General features: G+C 52.3%; 7 protein-coding genes across 7 annotated transcripts; 2 read left to right on the top strand and 5 right to left on the bottom strand.

Annotated features, from left to right (window-relative positions):
- Positions 1-1,217: 1,217 nt before the first annotated feature.
- Positions 1,218-5,280, top strand: NCS57_01351700 (uncharacterized protein; the record flags this gene model as incomplete). The annotated part of the gene is made up of 4 exons (XM_053063150.1): positions 1,218-2,111; positions 2,160-2,936; positions 2,981-5,206; positions 5,254-5,280. 4 exons carry the CDS (start codon positions 1,218-1,220, stop codon positions 5,278-5,280), a joined length of 3,924 nt encoding a protein of 1,307 aa, XP_052908045.1.
- A 296-nt stretch (positions 5,281-5,576) lies between these two features.
- Positions 5,577-7,491, bottom strand: NCS57_01351600 (Zn(2)-C6 fungal-type domain-containing protein; the record flags this gene model as incomplete). The annotated part of the gene is made up of 2 exons (XM_053063149.1): positions 5,577-7,404; positions 7,463-7,491. The coding sequence occupies 2 exons, from the start codon at positions 7,489-7,491 to the stop codon at positions 5,577-5,579; spliced, it is 1,857 nt and encodes a 618-aa protein (XP_052908044.1).
- Positions 7,492-7,971: 480 nt separating this feature from the next.
- NCS57_01351500 (uncharacterized protein) lies at positions 7,972-8,802 on the bottom strand (the record flags this gene model as incomplete). The annotated part of the gene is made up of 1 exon (XM_053063148.1): positions 7,972-8,802. The coding sequence occupies exon 1, from the start codon at positions 8,734-8,736 to the stop codon at positions 7,972-7,974; it is 765 nt and encodes a 254-aa protein (XP_052908043.1). The 5' UTR covers positions 8,737-8,802.
- A 291-nt stretch (positions 8,803-9,093) lies between these two features.
- NCS57_01351400 (uncharacterized protein) lies at positions 9,094-10,236 on the bottom strand (the record flags this gene model as incomplete). Its single annotated transcript, XM_053063147.1, has 1 exon — positions 9,094-10,236. The coding sequence occupies one exon, from the start codon at positions 10,234-10,236 to the stop codon at positions 9,094-9,096; it is 1,143 nt and encodes a 380-aa protein (XP_052908042.1).
- Positions 10,237-11,272: 1,036 nt separating this feature from the next.
- On the top strand, positions 11,273-14,881 carry NCS57_01351300 (HET domain-containing protein; the record flags this gene model as incomplete). Its single annotated transcript, XM_053063146.1, has 1 exon — positions 11,273-14,881. The coding sequence occupies one exon, from the start codon at positions 11,273-11,275 to the stop codon at positions 14,879-14,881; it is 3,609 nt and encodes a 1,202-aa protein (XP_052908041.1).
- Positions 14,882-15,361: 480 nt separating this feature from the next.
- Positions 15,362-17,305, bottom strand: NCS57_01351200 (MFS domain-containing protein; the record flags this gene model as incomplete). Its single annotated transcript, XM_053063145.1, has 1 exon — positions 15,362-17,305. One exon carries the CDS (start codon positions 17,303-17,305, stop codon positions 15,362-15,364), a length of 1,944 nt encoding a protein of 647 aa, XP_052908040.1.
- Positions 17,306-18,334: 1,029 nt separating this feature from the next.
- Positions 18,335-22,145, bottom strand: NCS57_01351100 (uncharacterized protein; the record flags this gene model as incomplete). The annotated part of the gene is made up of 2 exons (XM_053063144.1): positions 18,335-19,005; positions 19,076-22,145. The coding sequence occupies 2 exons, from the start codon at positions 22,143-22,145 to the stop codon at positions 18,335-18,337; spliced, it is 3,741 nt and encodes a 1,246-aa protein (XP_052908039.1).
- Between the last annotated feature and the right edge of the window lie 957 nt (positions 22,146-23,102).

Genomic DNA, 23,102 nt, shown 5'->3' with positions numbered 1-23,102 from the left:
GAGGATGGGGATGGAAGCGATGCCTCAATCATGGAGTGATGGTCTTCCCATGTCTCCCCGCCTCAAGGGACGCAATTCGAGACCGGCCGGCATCAACAAGAGCATAAGGCGCTTATCTGGTCTGGTGGTCTAGTGGTATGATTCTCGCTTAGGGCAAACCCGAAAGCAAGCTTGCGAGAGGTCCCGGGTTCAATCCCCGGCCAGACCCTTTCCTTTTGCCTTTTTTGCTGATTTTTTTGCTTCTTTTTTTTGTCGACATGCATTGATTCCGTGCTTGACATCGACAAGACTATGAGAACTTGACTTCACTGACTTTACACCATGCCTTGGTGGTCAGCAGGATCACCCTCACCTGCCAGGCTGCCATCATCTTCACCATCAGCAAACACATGTCGCTGCCACATTGACACTCCACCAACGGGCCGCTCCTCGTCACCGTCCCGTCTCACCACGAGTTTAATGACGGGAGGCGGACACTTGACGGACCCCGCCTCCTGTGCGACCTGTTGGTCATCATATGCCAAACGTCGCTCACGATGCTCAGCGCAAAATAACCTCTTAGGGGCAGATACGCGTGCTTGGCTTCTTTCACGTCCTTTTTCATTGGACAAAATCTTCCATCTCAATGTGCGTAATACCAAGCGACTGCCGGGTCCTCTGTAAACCCCGTGCCCGACAGAATAGGTACTTGTGTTTGTGTGTGCTGACACGCAAAACCGTTTGTACTCAAGTCCGAGACTGTTTCGTGAGATTGGTGGGTCGGGTGATCCTTGCGTTCGTAACAACCCCAAAGAGGAAATCGAGTTTACGAGATGTGCGGGACCGAACGAGACAGGGATAGCTTCGCAGGCAATCATTTCTATCAATATGGATTGATCGATGACATTTCTGTCTCTCCTATGTTTGAAAAGCCCTCTTCTTCTGCTCTTCTTTTCCCTGTTTTGTTGGTTGTTTCCTTCTATCAAGTCCTCTGCTCGCATCTTTGTTCACTTCTACACACTCCTTACTTATCGTTCCTTTCTCTCCTTTCCCTTGCATGATTGAGTGTCTTGGTTTCCATATCGAGACAATACTTGTTGTCAATTCCATTGAGGAGGGGTTTAGACTGCGGTAATCGTGAGTTGTTGCTTCTCCTCTTGGAGGAGTTCCCTCTACAACTCCACGACCAATCTCACCATCTTCTCCAAACAGTCGAGTAATAGCATCAAGCCACCAACATGACCGTCGCCCCTCCATCTCCCGAGTCCCACACTCTCGATGGGCGTGAGGGAAGCACAGAGATACCCATCCTCACCAACGAAACCACAGAAACAGACTCTCGACCGCAACGAACGCCAGCCATCTCCGACTACTTTCGAGTGTTCACCTATGCGACAAAATGGGACTTTTGCGTCTACGCCATCGCCTCGGTGGCTTCCATCGGCGCTGGTATCACCATGCCCCTCATGAACATCGTCTTTGGTCAGCTCGTCGGCCAGTTTACGGACTACTTTAAGGACTCGTCCACTATGTCGCCGGACAAGTTTAAGAGTATTCTCAATAAGCAAGCTCTGTACATCATGGCGCTCTTCCTGGGCCGTTGGACTTTGAACACCATCAACAAGTACTGCTTTAGGATGATTGGTATCCGACTTTCATCTGCCATCCGTCTTCACTACATCCGCTCGCTCTTCTCTCAGTCCATTCACGCTATCGACTCGATGCCCGCCGGAGCGCCTGCCACTGCCATCACTTCGACGTCCAACACCTTGCAAGTCGGCGTTTCCGAGCGTCTGGGAACCTTTCTCGAGTACAACGGTACTATCTGGGCGTCACTGATCATCGCATTTGTCTGGAGCTGGGACCTTACCTTGGTGACGTCCTCACTGGTCCTGTACATTCTCATTGTCTTGGCGGTGGTTCTACCATTGATAGTCAAGGGCCAGTCTGCTACTTCTGCGGCCGATGCTGAGGGTACGGCTGTTGCGAGTGAAGCACTCGAACGTATTCGTCTGGTCATGGCTTGTGGTGCTCAATCACGCATCATCTCTCGCTACAGGGAGTGGGTGGAAAAGGCCATGAAGGAGGGCCACAAGGTCGCCCCAGTTGCAGGTCTCCAGTTTGGCCTAGTGGTATGTTGACTCTGATGGATCTGCAAAAGACATGCTGATATGATGTAGTTCTTTGGTATCTTTGGCGCCTTTGGCCTTGCCTTTTGGTACGGTACTCAACGATATGCCGCCGGTGCCATGAGCAGCCCTGCTCCCGTCATCATCGTGCTCATGTCAGTTATGTTGGTCCTCACCGCCATGGAACGAATCTCGACACCTCTCCTGGCCGTCAGCAAGGCCATGGTCGCCGCATGCGAATTATTTGCCGTCATCGACGCACCACTCCCTGCCTCTGGAGACCTCAAGCCGGATATCACTTCTGAAGATCTTATCTTTGACAACGTCACCTTTGAGTATCCTAGCCGACCCGGTGTCAGGATCTTGGACGGACTTAATCTTCGCATTCGATCGGGACAGAACACTGCCCTTGTTGGACCCTCGGGATCTGGAAAGAGCACGGTTGTGGGCCTGTTGGAGCGATGGTATTCTTTGAGCAACCACCAAGTTCTGCCGCAGGTTATCGAGGCCAACAAAGACAAGAAAGATGAGGAGAAGGATAAGCCGGAAGAGAGCGAGAAGCAAGAAGGCCCTCTGAATCCCACCATGGGTGGCAAAGTCACAGTCGGCGGTCACAACCTCGAGGAGCTAAACCTCAAGTGGTGGAGAGCTCAGATCGGTCTGGTTCAACAAGAGCCTTTCCTTTTCAACGACACCATCTTCAAGAATGTTGCCAACGGTCTTGTTGGAACCGAGTTTGAAGATGCGCCCGAGGAGAAGAAGCGAGAGCTGGTCAAGGAAGCTTGCCAAGAAGCCTATGCTGACGAGTTCATCAACCGCCTGCCAGATGTAAGTTTTGCCTCTCATATCTTTGCAATAATCTAACTCTCCAGGGATACGATACCAAGGTCGGTGATGGTGGCGCCAAGATGTCCGGAGGCCAAAAGCAACGTCTAGCCATCGCCAGAAGTATTATCAAGAAGCCTCAGATCATCATTCTCGACGAAGCCACCAGTGCCATTGACGCCAAGAGTGAAAAGATCGTCCAAGCTGCCCTTGACAGAATCACCCAGAACCGCACTTCCATCACCATCGCCCATCGACTGTCTACCATCAAGAAGGCCGACAACATCATTGTTCTTCAGAAGGGTCGCGCTGTTGAAGAGGGTACACACGCAAGCCTCATGGAATTGTCGGGAGTGTACAGTGCCTTGGTCCAGGCTCAGTCACTGCGATTCGGCGATAAACCAGAAGGCGAGACTCCGGTGGTGTCTGATGCCGAATCAGAGAAGATGGGTCATCTGGACGATGTGAACCGGGTCTCTACAACCATCGAGGAGAGTCAAACGAATGAGCCGGTAGAGCCTCGAAGCTTGGCCCGTAGCTTCGGAAGGCTTCTCTACGAGCAGCGAGAACAGTTCCCCTTCTACATCGGTATCGTCTTCTCTGCCATGGCCGTGGCCGCCGGCACTCCCCTTCAAGCCTGGCTCTTTGCCAAAGTCCTTGGTGTTTTCCTCCTTGAGGGCGGCGACATCAAAAGCGAGAGCAACTTCTGGGGTCTTATGTGGTTTGCCCTCGCCGGCGGCGTTGGCCTGTCGTATTTCTGCGAGGGATGGATCGGCCTTCGTGTCCAATACTGCGTCAGCGCAGCTTACAAGGCGCAGTATCTCCACGACATGCTCTACCAGACGCTCGCATACTTTGATGACGACGACAACTCCCACGGTTCCCTGAGCTCTCGCATCTCGAGCGACGCGAAGCAGCTGGAGGAGCTTCTCGGCTTGAACCTCGCCTTCCTGATCTCGGCCATATTCAACGTCACGGGCTGCATCATCATTGCGCTCATCTTTGGCTGGAAGCTTGGCCTGATCGCCATGTTTGTCGCCTTGCCTGTCATGTTGGGTGCTGGCTTCTGGAAGTTCAGACATGAAGTACAGTTTGACCAGATGAACTCGGCTGTTTTTGCAGAAAGCTCGCAGTTTGCTACTGAAGCTATCGGAGCTATTCGAACAGTCTCGGCCCTCACTATGGAAGACTCTATCAACAACCGGTACCGACAGCTCTTGGACGGCCACGTCAAGGCTGCTAACAACAAGGCTCGTTGGACCTCGGCCATCTTTGGGTTTGCGGATAGTGCTGGTCTTGGATGTCAGGCTCTGATCTTCTGGTACGGCGGTAACCTTCTGGCCAAGGGAGAGTATTCCATGGAGGCCTTCTTTGTCTGTTTCATCGCCATCATTCAGGGTGCCGAGGCTGCCAGTTTCGGATTCGCCATGGCACCCAACGCAGCGCAGGCAAAAGCTGCAGCCAACCGTATCCTTGATGTTCACCAGTCGGCAGATGTCGAGGAATCTCATTCCAAGGGCCGGAAGGGAGGTATCGCTGACACAGAAGGTGGCGTCAAGATTGAACTGAAGAACGCGTCGTTCAAGTATCCCACGCGAGATGTTCCCGTCTTCAAGTCCCTGAGCCTGACCATCGAGAAGGGTCAGTACGCAGCCTTCGTTGGTCCATCTGGATGTGGAAAAACCACCATAATTTCTCTTCTCGAGCGCTTCTACGATCTGGAACCCAACAAGGGCGCCCTTCTCTGCAATGGCACCAACATCAATGACCTCAACATCTACGAGTACCGAGACAACCTATCCCTTGTGCCCCAAGAACCCACAATGTTCAGAGGAACTATCAGAGACAACATCCTCTTCGGTATCGCTGACCCAAGCTCCATCTCCGAGGAAAGAATCCACGAAGTCTGCCGTGACGCCTTTATCCACGACTTTATCGTCTCTCTTCCCGAAGGTTACAACACCGATGTCGGCAACAGAGGCGTTTCCATGTCTGGAGGCCAGAAGCAGCGAATCGCCATCGCCCGTGCCTTGATCCGAGACCCCAAGATTTTGCTACTCGACGAAGCAACCTCTGCCCTTGACTCCGAGTCCGAAAAGATAGTTCAGGCTGCTTTTGAAAAGGCTCGCAAGGGACGCACAATGATTGCCGTGGCGCATCGGCTTGCGACTATTCAGAATGCCGATATCATTTTCGTGTTTGATCAGGGGAGGGTGGTTGAAAAGGGTACTCATACGGAGCTTATCAACAAGCAGGGCGTCTATTTCGAAATGGTCAGTTTTACCTCAGCTCACGGTGTGCTCATGCTAACTCCTTGCAGTGCCAAAGTCAAGCATTGGATCAGTAGAGACTATAAACACGGCGGCGATAGAGTGATGGACGGACTTGGAACAGCCGCCATGATCCCATCAAGCTCGGGCTCAGAAGTTCCATACACAAGACTGTTTATCCTTATAATTTTATTTAATCTAAATCAGCATTGCCTGCAATGTTACCCTTCTTGGTGAACTAGTTCCACGTTGCCCACGACCAGATTCTTCTAACCCATTTGTGTATCTAAATGTAGCGTCTTGCGTGCATCCGAAAAGCAATATGAACAACAAAGCGCGAGAGGCAGCCAGGGGCCCATGACCTCGGAAATGCTCAAAGAACAATGATATCTGATATAAGCAGCCTCCCAGACGATGTAAGGGGCCGCCTCTTCCAGGGCACATTATCAAGGTCTCCGCGAACCTCTGCCACCTCTTCAACAACCTCCCACTCGCCAGTTGCCTCGTTCTTGTCGAGGAAACAGAATACAACACGCTCTCCACCCTCTTCAAAGAGGTATTCTCGTCTCCAAAGGCGTTCCCATTGTTCTGTAGGTGTTCCCTCGACGGAATTGGTTCGCTCCAACTCCCTGGTCCTCAGGGCCAACACATACATGGACTGCGCGTTCCAAAGCCCGTCCTGACCTGGGTAACTCTTAAGCATCCAGATGGCCTCGTCACGCAGCAGAGGGTCACGACAGAAGAAGACCACGAGGAGTAGGTGCCATGACAGGCCGCACTGTAGCGAGAGCCGCTGTGCTGGGTTCTTCAAGTTCTGTCTCGCAATGCGTAGAGCTATGTTTGCCAGGGAAAGATACTCTCGGAATAATGGGGTCTGAGTTTTTAATATGTTGAGGTCGTGGTAGTGTGTTGGATTTTCAAATGTGTAGATATCGAGGAACTGTAGACGTAGATGAATGGCTCTCAGATAAGTCGGAGAGTCTTGATTGGACATGATGATTTGGTTGAATAGAGGCAAGTAGGCGGCATCCAAGGCCCGCATCTCGGCGGATAACTCATCGCAGACCTTCTGGATTCGGGGATCGCTTGTGAGAGCGCGCCAAAAGGCGGTGATGATGAATGGGTCACTTGAATGAAGAATCCCCGACTTCTGCACAATATCAATGGATATGATGCCCACTTCAGGCCTTATCCGTCGAGCGATGATCAAGTACAGCTCGAATTCGTCCAGGCTATTGAATAGAGTGGGAATGTTCCCCTTGGTTGCCGGTCCACGGGGCAGCTGGCTTATGAGAGTCATGAAGGACTCAAACGTGTGCTTTTTATCTCGGAGTCCCTTGGTAAAGTGCGGTAACGGCGGGCTGGTGCCGAGGCTTCCTCGAAGAACGAAACGGGCCTGGGTTACCAGCTGAGTAAAGATGTCCCCAACTGTTGCTATGAGGGGCTTGGGGTTGGGAGCCAGGGAATTTATATGGCGAGTTGAATCTCGGTCTGTCAACAGGGCAAGCAAGACAGCCAAACCGTGGTTGACATGATCCAACGCTGCCTTGCTGTGGCCTCGTAGTGTCTCGAAGCATAGAAATAAGACTGATAGAAAGACTGCATCTTGCATCGACTGTTGCTGACTCTGAAGTTTGAGAGAATGGCAGTAGTGAGACACGGCTCGGAAGTAATGCGTATCGCCTTCAGTGACAGGCTGAACCGGTACTGATGCGTCCCGGAGTGTGTCATGGTTGGAGCAAGTGAGCCACTTACTCAGGGCACCGATGGCTATCGCGGCATGACGAATAGTGCTGTTGCTATGAGCCAACTGAGGCAACGTCGCAGTCCACAGGTCCCCATTGGAACCAGTTGAGAACCAAGGTCCCTGGACCAAGTTGATAAACTCGTGAAAGTACAAGACACTCTTTGCGTCCCGCACATCTAGGGGGTCCTGACTGATGCGGATCTGGCTTAGCGAAGGAGAGGCACGTGTAGCCTGTTTTGAATCGAGACGAAACTGAATGACGCCGGGAGGACTCTTTGTCTTGGATTGCTGCTCAATGTAACCCTCGCAGCGGCGCCTGTTCTTGAGACAGTTGCCACAGCTGGGCTTCTTCTCGTCACATTTGATATGTCGCTTCTTGCACGTGATGCAGCCAGTCCGCACCTTTTGCGTGCTTGTGCGAGAGAGCTTTGGCTTGTTGCCCTCTGGTGGTGATCTGCAGGGATGAGCCTTGAGGGACTGGGGTCTTGTTTGAGCTGATACTCGGAGCCTACCTTGAAGGGCGAAGGGGTAGATCAGTCATGGCTAGAGCATTATATCTGTCTACCGTCTATAAAGAGCTACTTGGCCGTATATTGGCTTCTGGAGAGACGGAGCTGCCAAGGAAGTTGGTATTGTCGATGGATGAGTTTCTCCTTGGAAGGATCGCGGGAGACTTGTTTCGGACTAGGGAGCGGGTCCTGCAAAAAGTGTTTATCCGTGTCTTGGTAGGCATCAACTAACGTTAGTCCTGCTGAGTGCTGACGTGGCGGGCCTATTACGACCTTGTAATCTCTCTTGATGGTGAAGCAATAAAGCTCACTGTTCTTCCTCAATGGATGTCTTGACATCTTGCAATGGCTGCTTGGACCCATGTTAAGTTCTGACAGAATATGCGCGTTGGGAGCACAAGCACACAGTCACAAGTACGTACCCCCAAATGGGGGAATGACGGGACCGGACCCGATGATTTGGTTGATTTGTCATCTCATTATCGATACCTGAGGTGTTGAAGATATTGGCCTTATTCCCCTGGAACAGGAATTCCAGAAACTCGCTTGCAAATGTCGAGGAGCTCCTCTTGTTTGCTCACAACATCAGCCCCTGGATGCGACGTCGATTCCCTGCTTGTTGACACGAAAGCACCCGATTTTATCTTTGCCAAGACGCCTTCGCCAGCCGCCCAGTCCGCTAGGGCCACTGCCGGCTTATCTGTGCCCCCTGGCGCAGCCCTGCCGCCCATTTTCGTCCTCACCCATCCAGGGTGCATGCTCAGGACCTGAATATCCTCCCAGCGTCGGGCAAAGGCTTTGGCGAGCATGACATCATGAAGCTTGCTGTCACCATATGAGTGGGATTGCGTAGCGTTTCGTAGAGTCTCGTCGCCGCTGTAGTGGCTATCGGAACTCATAAAGAGCAGTCTCGACGTAGGCTTATCCATCAGGCAAGTCAAGATGTACGGCGCCAGCGTGTTGACTGCAAAGACTGCCGAGATTTTGTCAGGGGTAATCTGCCGGGACGATGTAGCGCCGTAGCCGATGCCTGCATTGTGGATGATGGCGTCAAAGGGCCCCGCGGCATTGGCCTCTTGGGCGAGCTTTTTGGTCTCCGCGATGGATGAAAGATCGCCGATGAGAACTGCCTTTGCTTTCGGTATGGCGGCTTGAGTAGAGGCAGCCCGGTCTGCATTCCGAGCGTGAAGCGTAACTTGGTGGCCCTGCTCAGCCAACAGCTTGGCGGCTGCTTGGCCAATTCCGTCGCTTGAGCCTGTAATGAAGACGCGGACCATCTTGGGCAGTTGAAAAGTCGAGTTAGGGAGGGTAGAATTGTTCAAGATTGACTGTTGCTGAATGTTGGTCGAATGATGTTATATCCAGAACGTGTGATATCATGGATCTGAGTGGGCAAGAAAAAGATGATTACGTCAGGACCTGCTCCCCCGCTCTCGGAATGGATTATCTCTTTCTCAAAACTTCTATCTTGGTTAGTTCCAGATCGTGTTCTTCACCGATAATGAAAGTTGGCCGAGTCAAGAATATGAGAATCGGTCGATAGCGGCGCAACCATTTGTGATTCTAACGATGACATATAGACTGAGGGTTAGGCAAACTAGCCAACAAACATACTGTTTCATACAATCTTGCCTTCAAAGCTCCACTGATGCTGTATAATGCCGCAGGGTGCTCACTTCATGGTGGTCCATTTTCGGTTGTTCTGCCGAGAGCTTCCGGATATCCTCCTCCTTGATCACGTCCATCGACAGTGCCCAATCGTAACGGCCGGTTTCCTTGATCAACTCGAGAATCAGCTCCTTACGTCTTTGATACTTAGACCTGCTCCCCTGGACTGCAAGACTGTGACCGTGCATTACCAGGATATTCTTGGTGGTCGAGTTTGCAACGGCCAGTAATCCAGCCGAGCCCCCCAGATGAACCAGGATCAATATCTTCCCAAACTGAGTCGCGTTGCTGACCAGGGCGGCGGCGAGATAGACAGCCAGTGTTGCCAGAGCAGTCATCCAGCCTTCGACATTTCTCTGGTCTCGTAGCCACTGACCGGATGTGACAGCTTTCAGGTGGTCAACTTTGCCTTGGATCCTCACCCAACGATCCTGACTGAGCAAAACAAGGAGGTCGCCTGTCACAAACCCTTCTTTGGCTCCTGACCAACCTGGAGTAGCCCTTCGGCGAACGACAATGACGTTGCAAAGGCGTGCAGCCATGAGCACAAGGACGATGACCAGGCCCCACCAATCGTATGAACAAGCTAGGAGGATGACAACGGAGATGGTCCATAGAACCGCTGTCCCGTAAGCCAGGGCAGAAGCAACCGATGCATTCTGGGCTATAAAGAACATAGAGAAGACCTTGGACCAACAATCTTCTCCAAGTTCTGACACTGCCAAATTCGTAAGATGTCCGGTTTTGCTGACTTGTTGCAGATAAAAGACTGTGGCAGGGTTCTCGATTCGAAAGACGTCTCCTGTGTTCATGTTGGCACAGACAGGATGCTCTCCTCCATTGAGGTTTGTCGACTTTTGCTGCATATGTATCCCAGGACATATGATAAACGCGTCTAGGAAGGTAGCTGTCCCAGTTAGGACCGTTCGCTCTTGAATCGTGGTGAGATCGGCCAAGGCGACTAGGCCGGCAGCATCGAGAGACACATTGGGTGTGCTTGGGAGAAGAGGGATCCCAACAGAGCGCTGGAATGCCCATTGGCTGTCAGAAAGAATGACGGGCACAAAACACTGAGGAGCACCTACTTTTACGTCGGACGGGACGTACATGGTTTCCACATTTGCTCGCACAAGAACGAAACCTATAACCCTCAGGTTCAACGATAGTATAATCCAATGTAGGGTTATGGAGCGATCATGTGAGAAACTCAAGCGTGTGGAAGGGTCTTTAGAGTACCGAAACGTCCTGTCAGTTCGAAGCAAGTGTGGAATTCGATCTGACATGGAGACCAGTCGATATGGCATGCTCTTCAATTATTCAGCACGGCATTGTTTACAAAACTCCCTAGCTAGAGTGGCTGACCGATCGTATCTGCAAGTGCAAATGCATGGTCTCACCTGATCCTATTGGAGGGTAGCTATCTGGGGGCATTGTGCAAGCCAGTGGCTGCGAAAGAACTGTGGCATGTTTTACCATGCAGCAACTGTAAGGATATCTGTGAAAGAGGTGGGTAATCCGTTATTCATCTGGAATAATGCATCTCAATTCAAGGAATCACAAACGCCTTCAATTGTCTCGACTGAATGGCAATAGGCAAGAGGATAGCAAGTGGGAGAAAAGCTGATGGATCGACATTTTCAACCCCCATGCTAGCACACAACCGCACAGGTGCGTAAATAGTCCAAATTCTCACTGACATCTGCATGCAGCGGATGTCCGGATGCTACCTTGTAAACTTTGTGGGGGTGATTCGTTGGACGAGCATCATTCGTCAGATGCAGCCCCTTGTTTTCAGCTCTTGTTTGGCCACCACCGTGGACAGAGAAAGCAGAGGGGAAAAGCAGGCTTCCTGTTTGTCGAACCTGATTCGTGGTATTTAAATACACTAATGAACTGCAGTGTGGTCACTGGATTTCGAGTGGCTGCTGACATGCAGCTGGTGTTGAGGACGGAAATGCAGGCTGAGAAACGCGAATGGCGAGCTCTCGATTGTGATGGTGTTGCTCCCCTCTTTCAAGAGCCTGGCAAGCATCAACTATCAAATTCCCACCATTTTTCTGGTGACCGTGCGTTTGTATGCATGATTACTTCGGGCACCTCCTGCGATTCTTCACGGTTTTCACCATCCCATGAGTTTCCACCACCATGCTACCCAAGTTGCCGTCGAAGGCCAGGCCCCGATGGGACCATTTAGGATTTCGAGAGCAAGGTACCGATGTCGCTGATGAGAGGATCAAAGCCCTCGAGGCCGAAATCAGAGCCTGGGACGAAAAGGAGAAAAAGTTGAAGAGCGAGCAAGATGAAATATCGAACGCTGCCGGCAAAGAACGAGATGACGCCATTTCGAAGAATAGGGCTATACGACAGCAGCTTAAGAAGGCCAATGACCCAGACATTGACAGTCTTCAACGGAATCTCGCGGACAGATTCAAAGAAACAGAGTCAGCATTAAAGCTCACTCTCGATAGACTTGAAGTCGGCGAGATTCATCAAACGATGAAGAAGATATGGCAAGAGCCAGGGAAACAGAGCCCTCTGGTGATCCAGAAGAAACTATCTCAAAGGAGAAGGAACAAGGAGGAATTGACGCAGAAGAAAGCGATTCTTACACAAAGCGTGAAGGAACTAGAGGCTGAGTTGAAGGCCCTCAACGCCCCTAACGAGCCCGAGGAAGACTCGAGTGACTCAGAGTCATGGGCCAGCAGCCGCAGCCGACCCATGAGCCCAGATAGAGATTTGGAGATTGGCGACGAGAAAAGGCCAAAGAAGGTGGAGGAAGGGCACAAAAAGGGTTCGCAAACCAGCGAGAAGGCTGAAACGGGAGACGCAGCTCATGACGCGGAGGAAAGGATGGCGGACGATGAAGTGCTAGTTGAGCACGAAGAGAGTGAAAAAGGTGACACGAAGGTGGATGCTAGAGATGAAAGGAGCCAAGGGATAAGGCATGAACAAGAGCAACAAAAAGAGGCGGAAAAACTGGAACAGGTCAAAAAGGACAGCCGCAAGCAACGACAAAGACTCGAGAAGAAAGAAGCCGAACTACACAGAGTCGAGAGACTTAAGAAGGCGAGCGAAGTCTCAACAAAGCTAGAGACTGAAAGGTTGAAGGAGGAAAGGTGCCAGCACGAAATTTCGACAGAGTATCGTGAGATCAAACGTTTGGAGAGGGAGTTGAAGGACTTGAAAAAGAAGCAAGAGGAGAAAAAAGACGACAAGGATGAGGAAAGCCAAGTCGAGAACGATGGTGAGATACTGAAGCGGAAGGATACGCAAGAGTTTGAGGAGATGGTTGAGCAGGATGTGAGAGAGAAGGAACTCCGAGAGGTGAGGGACTTGGTTCTCTCCAAGCGAGCTCCCCATCCTGCATTTCGTCGAGAGGAACGGGAACATCGGCGAGGTGGACCACGCTGGGCACGTGAAAGAAGACCCGTTTCGCTCCTTGGTCGTCCAGAGCGATTGCAAGGTTTTGATGCCCTGCCAAGAGGCATGCGCGAGTTTCTTGATCCCGACGACTCTGACTCTACAAACGATGAGGCCGAGGATCCTTCTCGCCAGAGATTCTTGGAGTTGTTGGAACTGATGATCAAAGAAACTGAAGATCTCGAGGCACACATCCGCGTGATCCTGGAGCAACGGGAAAAGATGAGCCGAGTGGCAGACATGAAGCAGATACTTCAGTCAGAGATGAGGCTGGAGAGGAGGTGGCTTGAGCATGTCAAGGCCCACAGCACGTTGGAAACTGGTGACGGCTGCTCTGGCTCACTGAAGCACAACCACTTGTCAGGCGAACGTGTCACGGACAAGATAACCTACAAGGATCTCGAGGGCGACAGCTTCCGAGTGTTGATCTTAATGCCAGCGCCCGAGCCTCATTACCCCCTGATCTGCAAACTGGACACCTGGCCGTTGAACGGCCGCGGAGAGACGCGTCAATATGCAGCTCTTTCATACTTTTGGGGATCGGAAGGTCACAATGGACGCATCTATTTCCTCGGAGACAACGACGATGAACCGAGTGTGACCAACCCTGAACGATGGGGCTCAGCGGCGAGGAGAGCGACCTCGGTGCGCATTCGAAACAATCTCTTCCGAGCTCTTCTCCGTCTCCGAAGTCATGGGAAGGGTGCTCAAAAGGTGGCTCTTTGGGTTGATTTCCTATGCATCAACCAAGCCAACTCGGCCGAGAAGACACAGCAACTATCTCGGATGGTCAACATCTACAGCAGTGCGAGCAATGTCTGTATCTGGCTGGGCGAGAGTGACCGCGACAGGAGAAGCGATGAGGCCATGGAGTTTATCCCTACTTTGATGGACTTTGCAGTGTTTGACAGGCACGCAAATGATCGGAAGCAGGCGAGAAAGTGGTATGCCTTGGGAGAACTCATGCGAGATCGCTGGTTCTCGAGGCGCTGGATCGTCCAGGAGATTGCCCTGGCCAAGGACGCAACAGTACACTGTGGGGGAGCTATAGTGCGCTGGTCTGACTTTGCTGATGCCGCCTCCCTCTTGGTCTCGAACCAGGACACCATCAAGTCTCTGTTTGACTTCTCTGACTGGAGAGAGGGCCCAAACACTCTGGGAGACATTGAAGCTTTCGGTGCATCGATTCTTCTCGAAGCAACAAACAATCTCTTTCTGAGGAAGCACAACGGAGAGATCAAGAGACCTCTCAAGTCCATCGAGTCACTTGTGACCTCTCTCAAGACTTTCGACACGAGCGATCAAAGAGACATTATCTACAGCCTCAAATGCATTGCCAGCGACACATCCAGACACTTGTGGCAATACGGCAAAGGCGGTCACGACGACCTTCCTGCCGACTACTCCAAGAGCGAGATCGAAGTCTACAAGGACTTTACCGAGTTTTGTGTCAGATCTTCCAACTCGTTGGATATTATCTGCCGTCCTTGGGCAATGCCGGTGAAAGGGGAAAAGGCGCTACCCTCTTGGATCCCTCTCCTATCGAGCTCTGAGTTTGGTCTTCCTGATGAGATTTACAGTGGACGCAAGAACGGAGAGGTATTGGTCGGTCACGCTGGCCAGCCGAACTACGCGGCCTCCTCTCAAGAGCCATGCAGGGTCCGATTTGACCGTGAGCCCCTGGATAAGAATTCCAGCGCCAATGGTGACTCTGCACGGAGAGAGGTACTCTTCGCGCGAGGATTTAGACTGGCCAAGATTGAGGATGTCTCGGCACGAAACACGGGAGGCGTCATTACCAAAGAGTCTTTGGATATGGGCAAGTGGCCTGGGTTTGGAAAAGATACGGACAGTGTCCCAGACCCCATCTGGAGGACTCTGGTTGCTGACAGAAATCACAACGGACAAGTACCACCATCATGGTATCAGAGAGCCTGCCTGAGGTGTTTGGAGATTGCAGACGTCTTCAACAACGGGGACCTCAACATCGGAGAAATCCTGCAGGGACACTCCGAGATGCTCCGCAAGTATCTCACGCGCGTCCGCAACGTCACGTGGAACAGGCGATTCTTCACAGCAACGCTTCAGGACCCCGAGTGGCCTCTGTTTGGCCTTTGTCCACCGAAGTCCAGAGAGGGTGACTTTGTCTGCATCCTGTATGGCTGCTCTGTGCCTGTCGTGATGCGAGAGTCTGGATCCGGTCGCCATATGACATTGATTGGCGAGGCGTATGTGCATGGAAAAATGGACGGGGAGGCTTTGGAAGACTTTGAGGAGGGGAAAACATGGGGGCAAAATGGTGAAGTGAAGGACGAAGAGTTTGCGATAATTTGATGACATGCCAGGATGAAGGGTCTCGTGGTGACAACATCCCTAGCTTGCGTCTAGGCACATGAGATCGACCTTGACTGTGGGTTTCACGTTGGGAAACTGGGGAAATTGATTCAGTCTCGCCAAAGGAAGTGGCCCCCAGATCTTGAATTTGAATATCATGTAACACTTGTTATCGTTTCCCCAGCCGGATAGTATCTATAAAGTGCAAATTAAAGTTTAACATGTGAGTATATTCAGTACCACTGGTGAATAGTTTCCAGTAGTGATAGCGTCAAAACCTCAGAGCCCACGAGTAAGCAGTTGGAAGCGTAAGGAGCTCCCACAGCTTGTCCTAGGAATCATCACACGTCTATGTAGAGGTCGAAATAACGGAAACACTTCTTTCTTTCCACGAGTTGTAATCGATAGTACCATTGACTACCTACTAAGGCTTATTATTTTTGCAGTGGTACTTGTCCTTTGGCAAGGCTGCCCACGAGATTAAGAGTCCTTGCGGTAAAAAGCGACCACCTTGCCCCAGAATGTCTTGGGCTGGTCGGTATTCTCGTCTCGTCGGGGTACATCAACCCGCTCACCGTCGAGACCAGTGCTGGTGACAGCGTTCTGCTGCTTGCCGAGGTAGAAGTCGGGCATGAAAAATGTGGCGATCAGAGGCACGGCAGCGAGGACAAGCGCACAGGTAGCGATGTGACCATTGATAGCGGAATAGGCACGGATGGCACCCTGGCGGACGGGGTCGTTGAAGGCGTAGTCGCTGCGAAGGGCCTTGATATCGTTGTAGAGCTCCAGAACCTTCTCTTGGCTAACGCCGGGCAGCTCCTTGTACATGCGGTCAAGCATCTCGTTGGTCCAGATAGCGGACGACACGGCACTTCCAATGGACGATCCAAGAGTAGACCACAGAGTGAGCAGAGAGATCATGGAGGCCATGTCCTCATGGGGCACCGAGGCCTGACTACCGACACGGACACCTACAACGTTGAATGAGCCCAGACAGAAGATGAGCTGAGCGAGCACGAGGCGGGCCGTGTCCTGGACCATGCTGCCGTTGGGCTTGACCAACAACCCGTAGGCAAGCAGTCTCGCCGCAGCACCAAAGACCATCAGACTCTTGTATCGGTGAGTCTTTCGCTGGATGAGACCGACGATGGGGCCAATAAGACTCAGTCCCATGGTGGTGATACCCAGGAAGATGATCCACTGGTAGTTGGTCCAGTTCTTGATGATGAGAATGTATGACGAGAAGTAAGTGTTGCGGACAGACGACGCCATCTGGTTGAAGGTGTAGATGGTGACGGCAGCGAGGAACGTGCGGTTCTGGATAATTCGCTTCGTCATGAGAGGCTTCTTGGCGACGTACATCTCAAAGAGGACAAAAACAATGAGCAGGACGAAGCCGACGACGAGCATGGCAATGATGCTCGCGTTACCCCAGCCACCCTTGGCCGTCTTGGCGAGAGTAAAGGGTAGAAGGATGAGCGAAAAGGCAAATCCGAGGATGATGAGGCCAATGATGTCAATATCGATGAGGCCCTGGTAGAGGAGCTTGGCCCAGTAGCCGAAACCCCTAGAGGAAGTCTCGTCCACGCCAGTTCGAACGCGCGCCGAGTCGGCCATGGTGACCATGCCCAGCTTCTCTCCACGTCGCTGCATGGAGTACAGGGTGAAGATGGCGGGCATGAGCAGCACGGGAACGATGATGGCAAACATACCTAGACCCCATCTCCAGTTATCATAGAAGCCGTCGGCGATGAAGCCATTGACGGGGACAGTGACGACAAAGGGTAGAGCCAGGGCAGCGCCGAAGAAGCCTCGCCACTCGAGAGGAGTCAAGTCTCCAACAATGATATCGCTTAGAAGGTCGAGACCGGACTTTCCGACCGACGTGAAGGAGACACCGATCGTGTACGCGGCAAAGGTGTTTGCACTGGCAGCGACGACAAAGCCGACAACGTAAAAGACGAGAATGACGACGTAGGTGGTCGGTCGCGAGGTAATGTCGGCCAACTTGCCGATAAAGGGCTTGCTGATAGCTCGAATGATCTGACTGGCGGTGCTGACGGCGGCGAGCGAGCTGTGCGTTCCAAAGGTCGACGAGGCGAGGACGTTGAAGACGGAGGTGGTGATGCCCTGATCGAGCGCATAGGCGAACATGGTAAGACCAATTGAGACGCCCAGAAGCCAGAGCAGGATCTTGCCAGACTTGCCAGACTGGTAGAGGACCTTGTTGAAGGCCTCGACCTTGCTCACACCAACTTCAATGTGGCCTTCAGAGTCTGAGGCTGGGTTGGGCTTCGAATCTTCCCGGGAGAGGACGGTGCCGACGGGCCCGCCATCTTTTCCGGCCGCATTGGCGTCTATCTGTGAGGAGCCCGCGGCGTTGACCTCAGGCTGACCAGCGTCTGGAGCAGCTGGCTTCGACATGGTAATGGCTTAGCTTGTGCTCTCTCGCGTCTGAGGAATGAGAAGGAAGAAACTGGAGAATATTCACGCAGATCCCGAGGAGACACGAAAAGAAATACCCAAAAATTGTGGTACAAAGTTCGCCTCCCCCCCATGCTTTCCATTTTATCTGATCAAGGATGATCCGTACCAATCCAGGTTAACACAAGTCCCCACGCCGTAACCAACGTTGGGGACCGGTCACAGAATGTAACGTTCAAGAACCAACAGGTCGACGCTAATCCCACGCATCACCCACGCGTTCCAACAAATAGTCATGCCGAGAACTTGCGGGGCACACGTTCGGATGCGGTGACTACCCCGAGAGAGATTATCAAGGATCTGATAAAAGAGAGTTTTTTTTTCTTGAGGTGTGGGTATTACCGACGTCGGCTCTCTACGCGAACTCAACTTGTCAGATGGGGGACTTCTAGTGCTGATCCTACCCCTTGTTCGGCAACGGTCAAGTGTTCGTCGGTTTGCTTGGCGCCCACATGGTTCGTTACCTCTTTGGACCAGGAGGGATGTAACCCCGGTTAAAGGAGTGCAGAATTAGACGGTTCACGAGACGGGCTTGTTGGTAGACCAGCCAAGGAGAGTCTGCCCGGCCAAGATCGGTCTTGACACAGGAGAATATCGGACCATTCTCGCCGTTCCTGGGCGAGGACATAGTGCTTACCTTGCCCAGTTTTTAAGTAATTATGTATTCATTAGTAATAGGCGAGAGTCTTGATCGACTGACTGATCATGCATGTTATCGGGAGGAATTTGATCCCAGCCCGCCCTGCATTGCTACTGTAACGGATGTCTCCTCTTGACACGAGAAGTGTTGCCCTCATCATCAACCCCAGTTAATCATTACTAAAAGTTGAGTTGTTAGACTATTACTATTAAGAACGGGTGCTTTCTTTGGCTCGAGCGCGCTGTAGATATTGGTGCTGAAGGTTTGGCTCTATCTGGTGACGTTTCAATATGGGAAGGAATTATTGTGTAAATAACCACGCCTGTCGTCTACACCCCTCGAACAGTGATCTTGGCGGCATCGCAGAGCACCCTAAATAGACTGTCTGGCCTGGAATAGAGCGCCGGGATGGTATCAAACTCAGCGACCCTGCCACTGTCCATCACAACTACTCTATCACACGTGGAAATAATGGTGTCGAGTCGATGAGCCACGGTCAGAACTGTAGCATCACCCATAACCTCATTCAGCATCACTTGAAGCTCCATGTCAGTTCTGCCGTCGATAGACGCAGTGGCTTCGTCAAGAATGACAATCTTGGATCGACGCACAAGTGCTCGGGCAATTGAGATCAGGGACCGTTGGCCATGAGAGATGTTGGCACCATTCTCCTTGACCTCCGAGTCTAGAGTCAAACTCGGACTGCCAGCGCTGAGCTCGGATCCATGGTTCTTCTCACAATCACTTCCCTGTTCCACGATTGAACTAGAGTCTGGTTGGTCGAGTCCAACTCTCCTCAAGCATTGGCGTAGCCACTCATCGTCGTACTGCTGGAATGGATCCAGGTTGTACCGGATTGTTCCGGCCAGGAGGATAGCGTCTTGGCTAATGACTGACAAGTTTGATCGGAGAAGATGCAGGCCGACCGTGTGAATGTCCACTCCGTCGATAAGGATTCTGCCACTTGTAGGCTCAGTGATCCTCAGCAGAGCAGTTATTACTGATGTATGGTTAGTGACTGTTGAAGAACCGCAGCCTAGACGGGACAAGCGACGGGGTAAGGTACTTACAGGTCGTCTTTCCTGCTCCAGTACGGCCAACGATGCCAACCTTCTCACCCGGCTTTATATCCAGAGTAACATCTCTCAGTGCAGGTTCTAAACCGGGACGATGACTGAGTGTCAGAGACTGGAATTGGACATGTCCATCACGCGGCCATTCACCATTCTTCAGGCCATCGTCCACATCTTTGACCTCGTGGGTAGGCTCTTGCTGGATGTCAAACACATAATGAAGCATCCTCTCGACCGAGTTCATGTTATTCTCAATCTCGGCGCTCTGGCGAATCATGTTGCCAAAGACGGCTTGCGCTGTGACAACGTATGACAACACCACACCTCCCGATGACGGAGGAATCGTGTCTCGAAGCCCCACAACGAGTAGACCGGCAACCAGCACGAGTGTCGCACCGCAGAGGTCCAGACGGAGGTTGAGCCAGCGCTGACACGCTATTGAGAGCCAGTAGGCCGTGTTCTCGGTGTCAATCTTGCGTGAATTGTCCGCGACGAAGCGAGGCACGGCGCCGAAAGCCTTGAGGGTGGGCAGGCCGGAAAGGGACTCTCCAAAGTGCTCGTAGATTCGGCTGCGGAGCAGATTGTTGAGACGACGCAGTTCGCGCGACGAAGGGCGGAAGTACATGCCCGTCCAGGTGTAGGCGAGCAGCAGCGCGGCGGCTATTGCGATGAAGGGCGGTAGGATAATGGTCACGACAATGATGGTGCCAATTGCCTGTACCGACGTTGAGATGAAGAGTCGCAGCGTCTCACCCACGACGTTATCCACAGCGTCGACGTCCTTGCTGAACCGATGAGTGATACGTCCCTGAGGCGTCGTATCGAAGAAAGCCACGGGCGCGAGGAGTATACTCGACATGGCCGCGCGGTGAAGATTGTTGGAGCACCAGAAGCAGAAGAGGGCAAATGTAGCGTTCATGCAGAATAGACCCAGAGACTGTCCAATACCGAACGCAGCGTAGCCTCCCATGTATGCGTCCTCAGAGATGGATTCGTACTTGGTATCTTGCCACCAGCTCAGCCACAGCGGAGAGACGATGCTTGAGCCTTGGTAGATGAAGATGGACGTGATGAAGAAGGGAACCGTGAGCCAGGCGTTGCCGAACTGCACGTAGCGGATGTAGGTCCTACCGCTGACTGAACCGACGAGTCTCTCCTCGCTCTGCATGATCTCGTTGCCTCGGGCCTTGAGCTGTTCTTTTGGCTTTTCAGCGACAGTGTCTTGCTCCTCGGCCTTGATTTCTGTATCTTCCGGTTGCTCGGAGTCACTGCCAGAGTGAGTCGACTCAGAGTCTGAGTCAGGGGCTCCCGCAAAGCGAGAAAAGGGGCCATCATGGCTGGATAAAAGCTCATACGAGCCCTGTTCCACAATGCGACCTCCTTCCAGGTAGACAATATGATCCGCCTGTCGAGCAAACACCATGGAATGCGTCACCAGAACTATGGTGCCCTCGTTGTTTCTCCGCGCTTGGTTGATCACCATGTCAAAGACCCGGGATCCAACATGCGCATCCAGAGCTGAGAAACAGTCGTCAAGAAAGAGTAGCGGGCTTCTCCCGTAGATGGCCCTAGCGAGACTCACACGCTGCTTTTGGCCTCCTGATAAAGAGACACCCATCTCGCCAACGACCGTCATGTCGCCGTCGGGCAGCCTCTCTAGGTCCTGATGCAAACAGCACCGACTTAGAACTTCGTTATACCAAGTTAGATCCAGTGGCCTGCCAAAGACGATGTTCTCTCGCACCGTCTCACTGAGCAGCCAGGCTGTCTGCGGGGCGTAGGAAAGCTGGGAAGATGGCAACGAGGCCTCGAGGTTGAGCTGGCACGAACGAGACTGGAGAAGTTGCATGTCTCCTAGGAGCGCCCTGAGAACCGAGGATTTGCCTGATGCAACAGGGCCAACGATACAGACAAGCTGATTCCTCTTGACCACAAGTGAATCAAGGCGTAGTCTTTGGCTTTGGCTCTTGCTCTCATTGACTGGCGAAGCTTTCTCATTCGCGTCGTCTGCCAGGAGTTCCTCGTCATCGTGATACGCAAACGTGGCATCCTCAACTTGAATCACCACATCAGCCGATAATCCCTCACCACGGCCCGAGTGCAGTCCAGACTCATTTGTCGGGACTACGTCAGACGCGAGCATAAAGGCAGCCAAGCGCTCGAGTGCCGCGCGGGCATCTGCTATAGCCGAAAGTGCAACAGGTAAAGCTTGCAGCGGCGTCCTCAACAATAAGAAGAAGGCGAGCGCAGAAAAGACCACACTTGGCTCCATGCCATTCTTGTTCGTCGCTCCATAACACACTATGCTAACGACAGAGGCGAGTGTGGGGGCAGTGTATGAGACGGCGATGTTGAGAGCCCGGAGAAGCATTCTCTTGCGGATGTAGACGACTTCGTCGGACCTCAGCTTTCCGACCTTTGCGAGCAGGCTCTTCTCATAGGCGTTGGTCTTGACTAGACGAATGGTCGATACGGCCTCAACGACGGCCTTGACGCGCGCATCAGTAAAGGGCATGCTGCCTCGTCGCAGACGTAATAGCATCCCCATCATGTATGTCTGCAGCGGATAAAGCAGCGCCAGCAGGCCAAATCCAGGCAATGCACTGTAGCCCAGCGACCACACTGTCAAGGCAAAGCAGAGAAGGATCTGAAGGACACTGGTCCACGCGGAGTGAAAGAAGCCGCAGCAAAAGTCCACGCGCGTCACGTCGGCACTCATCAAGCTCATCAACTTGCCCGTGCCGAGGCCGTGTTTGAGTTTGGCCCTTTCAGTGAGCTGCGTCGTCGCCCTGCGATAAATGGCATGCATGAGGGCGCCTCGCAACAAGATGCCCGTCGTGTATGAGCGGTAGAAACCATGAACGTTGGACGTGACGGAGAAGACGAGCAGAACAAATAGCCCAACCGCATAGCCAAAACCCGAACGCAAAGCCGACTGTGATGGGTCCTTCAATGTGGCGATGAGAAATCTGATGAGGACTGGAGAGACCATTTGCGACAAGTCGCCGCACAACTTGAAGAAACCTCCTATCCAGAACCATCGGAAGCAGACGTCGTTGAGAGCCATGGCCAAGACGGTGGCGTCAGTTGTGCGCCTCGCCCAGAAAGGCCTCCATGTGATCATCCCAGAGGGAACTTTTTGGTTGCTGTTTTTCTCCAGCCTCTCAGACCAGCATTTTTCGAGTTTATCTGCATGGTCTTCGGCCAATCTGTTGCCGGGCATGTCATACAGGTCGTCGGTTTGAAGGGGTCTGGTGTATCCAGTTCTCAAAAGAGGACTTAACCAGCTGAATAACAATATTGACAGCCAGTTTGCCGTCGACTCTGGCAAAGCTGTCTTTTCTCTGATCCCAGCATCTTCTGTGCTTGGAGATGAATGCAAGTATCGTTCCGTCAGTGCTGTCTCAATAGGCTTTGTTGACAGAAACGGCACCCGTCTGTACCATTTCCTCGGTGGGAAGCTTTTCCCATCGTTGTTCGCCATGTCGGATGGTGCAGAGGATGTCGGACTTGTCGCTCATCGAACTCCGTCGAGGCACATCCATAAACTTGTCGATAACCCACATCTCACTGATTTTTTCGATAAGGGGGAGAAACCCTCGGATCTCTCCGATTGCGGAGCCACGGCACATGGGATGTACATGCCAGGTAGTGCATTGCGCTAAGTGTAATGAAATCCTCCGTGTTGGCTCAGCGTTGCAACCGAGTCTTGGCATTAGTCAAGGGATCCAGCGTTGCCAAGTTGTCAGCATTATATAAAGTGAAGATCTACGGATCACGCAACAGGGTGTGTGCCAGGTTGGGAAGGTGTTTGGCGAGTGAGAGACTTATGGTGAAGAGTGACATTCAAAGGGACCTTTCGTTCGTCCCACAAGTTCTTTCGTATTCATCATCCATGGGGGTACCCATTTGGTCATAGTGGCTAAGGTCAAGCTGTCCAATAACCATGTCCAGGGGCGGGATGAAGACAGGGGCCCTTGCTGAGTGACGTCGACACTGCCGGCTTGGCTTAGTTTATGCTTAA

Source organism: Fusarium keratoplasticum, chromosome 11 (assembly GCF_025433545.1).
Source record: "Fusarium keratoplasticum isolate Fu6.1 chromosome 11, whole genome shotgun sequence".
Taxonomy (NCBI): domain Eukaryota; kingdom Fungi; phylum Ascomycota; class Sordariomycetes; order Hypocreales; family Nectriaceae; genus Fusarium; species Fusarium keratoplasticum.
This window is presented reverse-complemented; position numbering and strand designations above follow the sequence as displayed.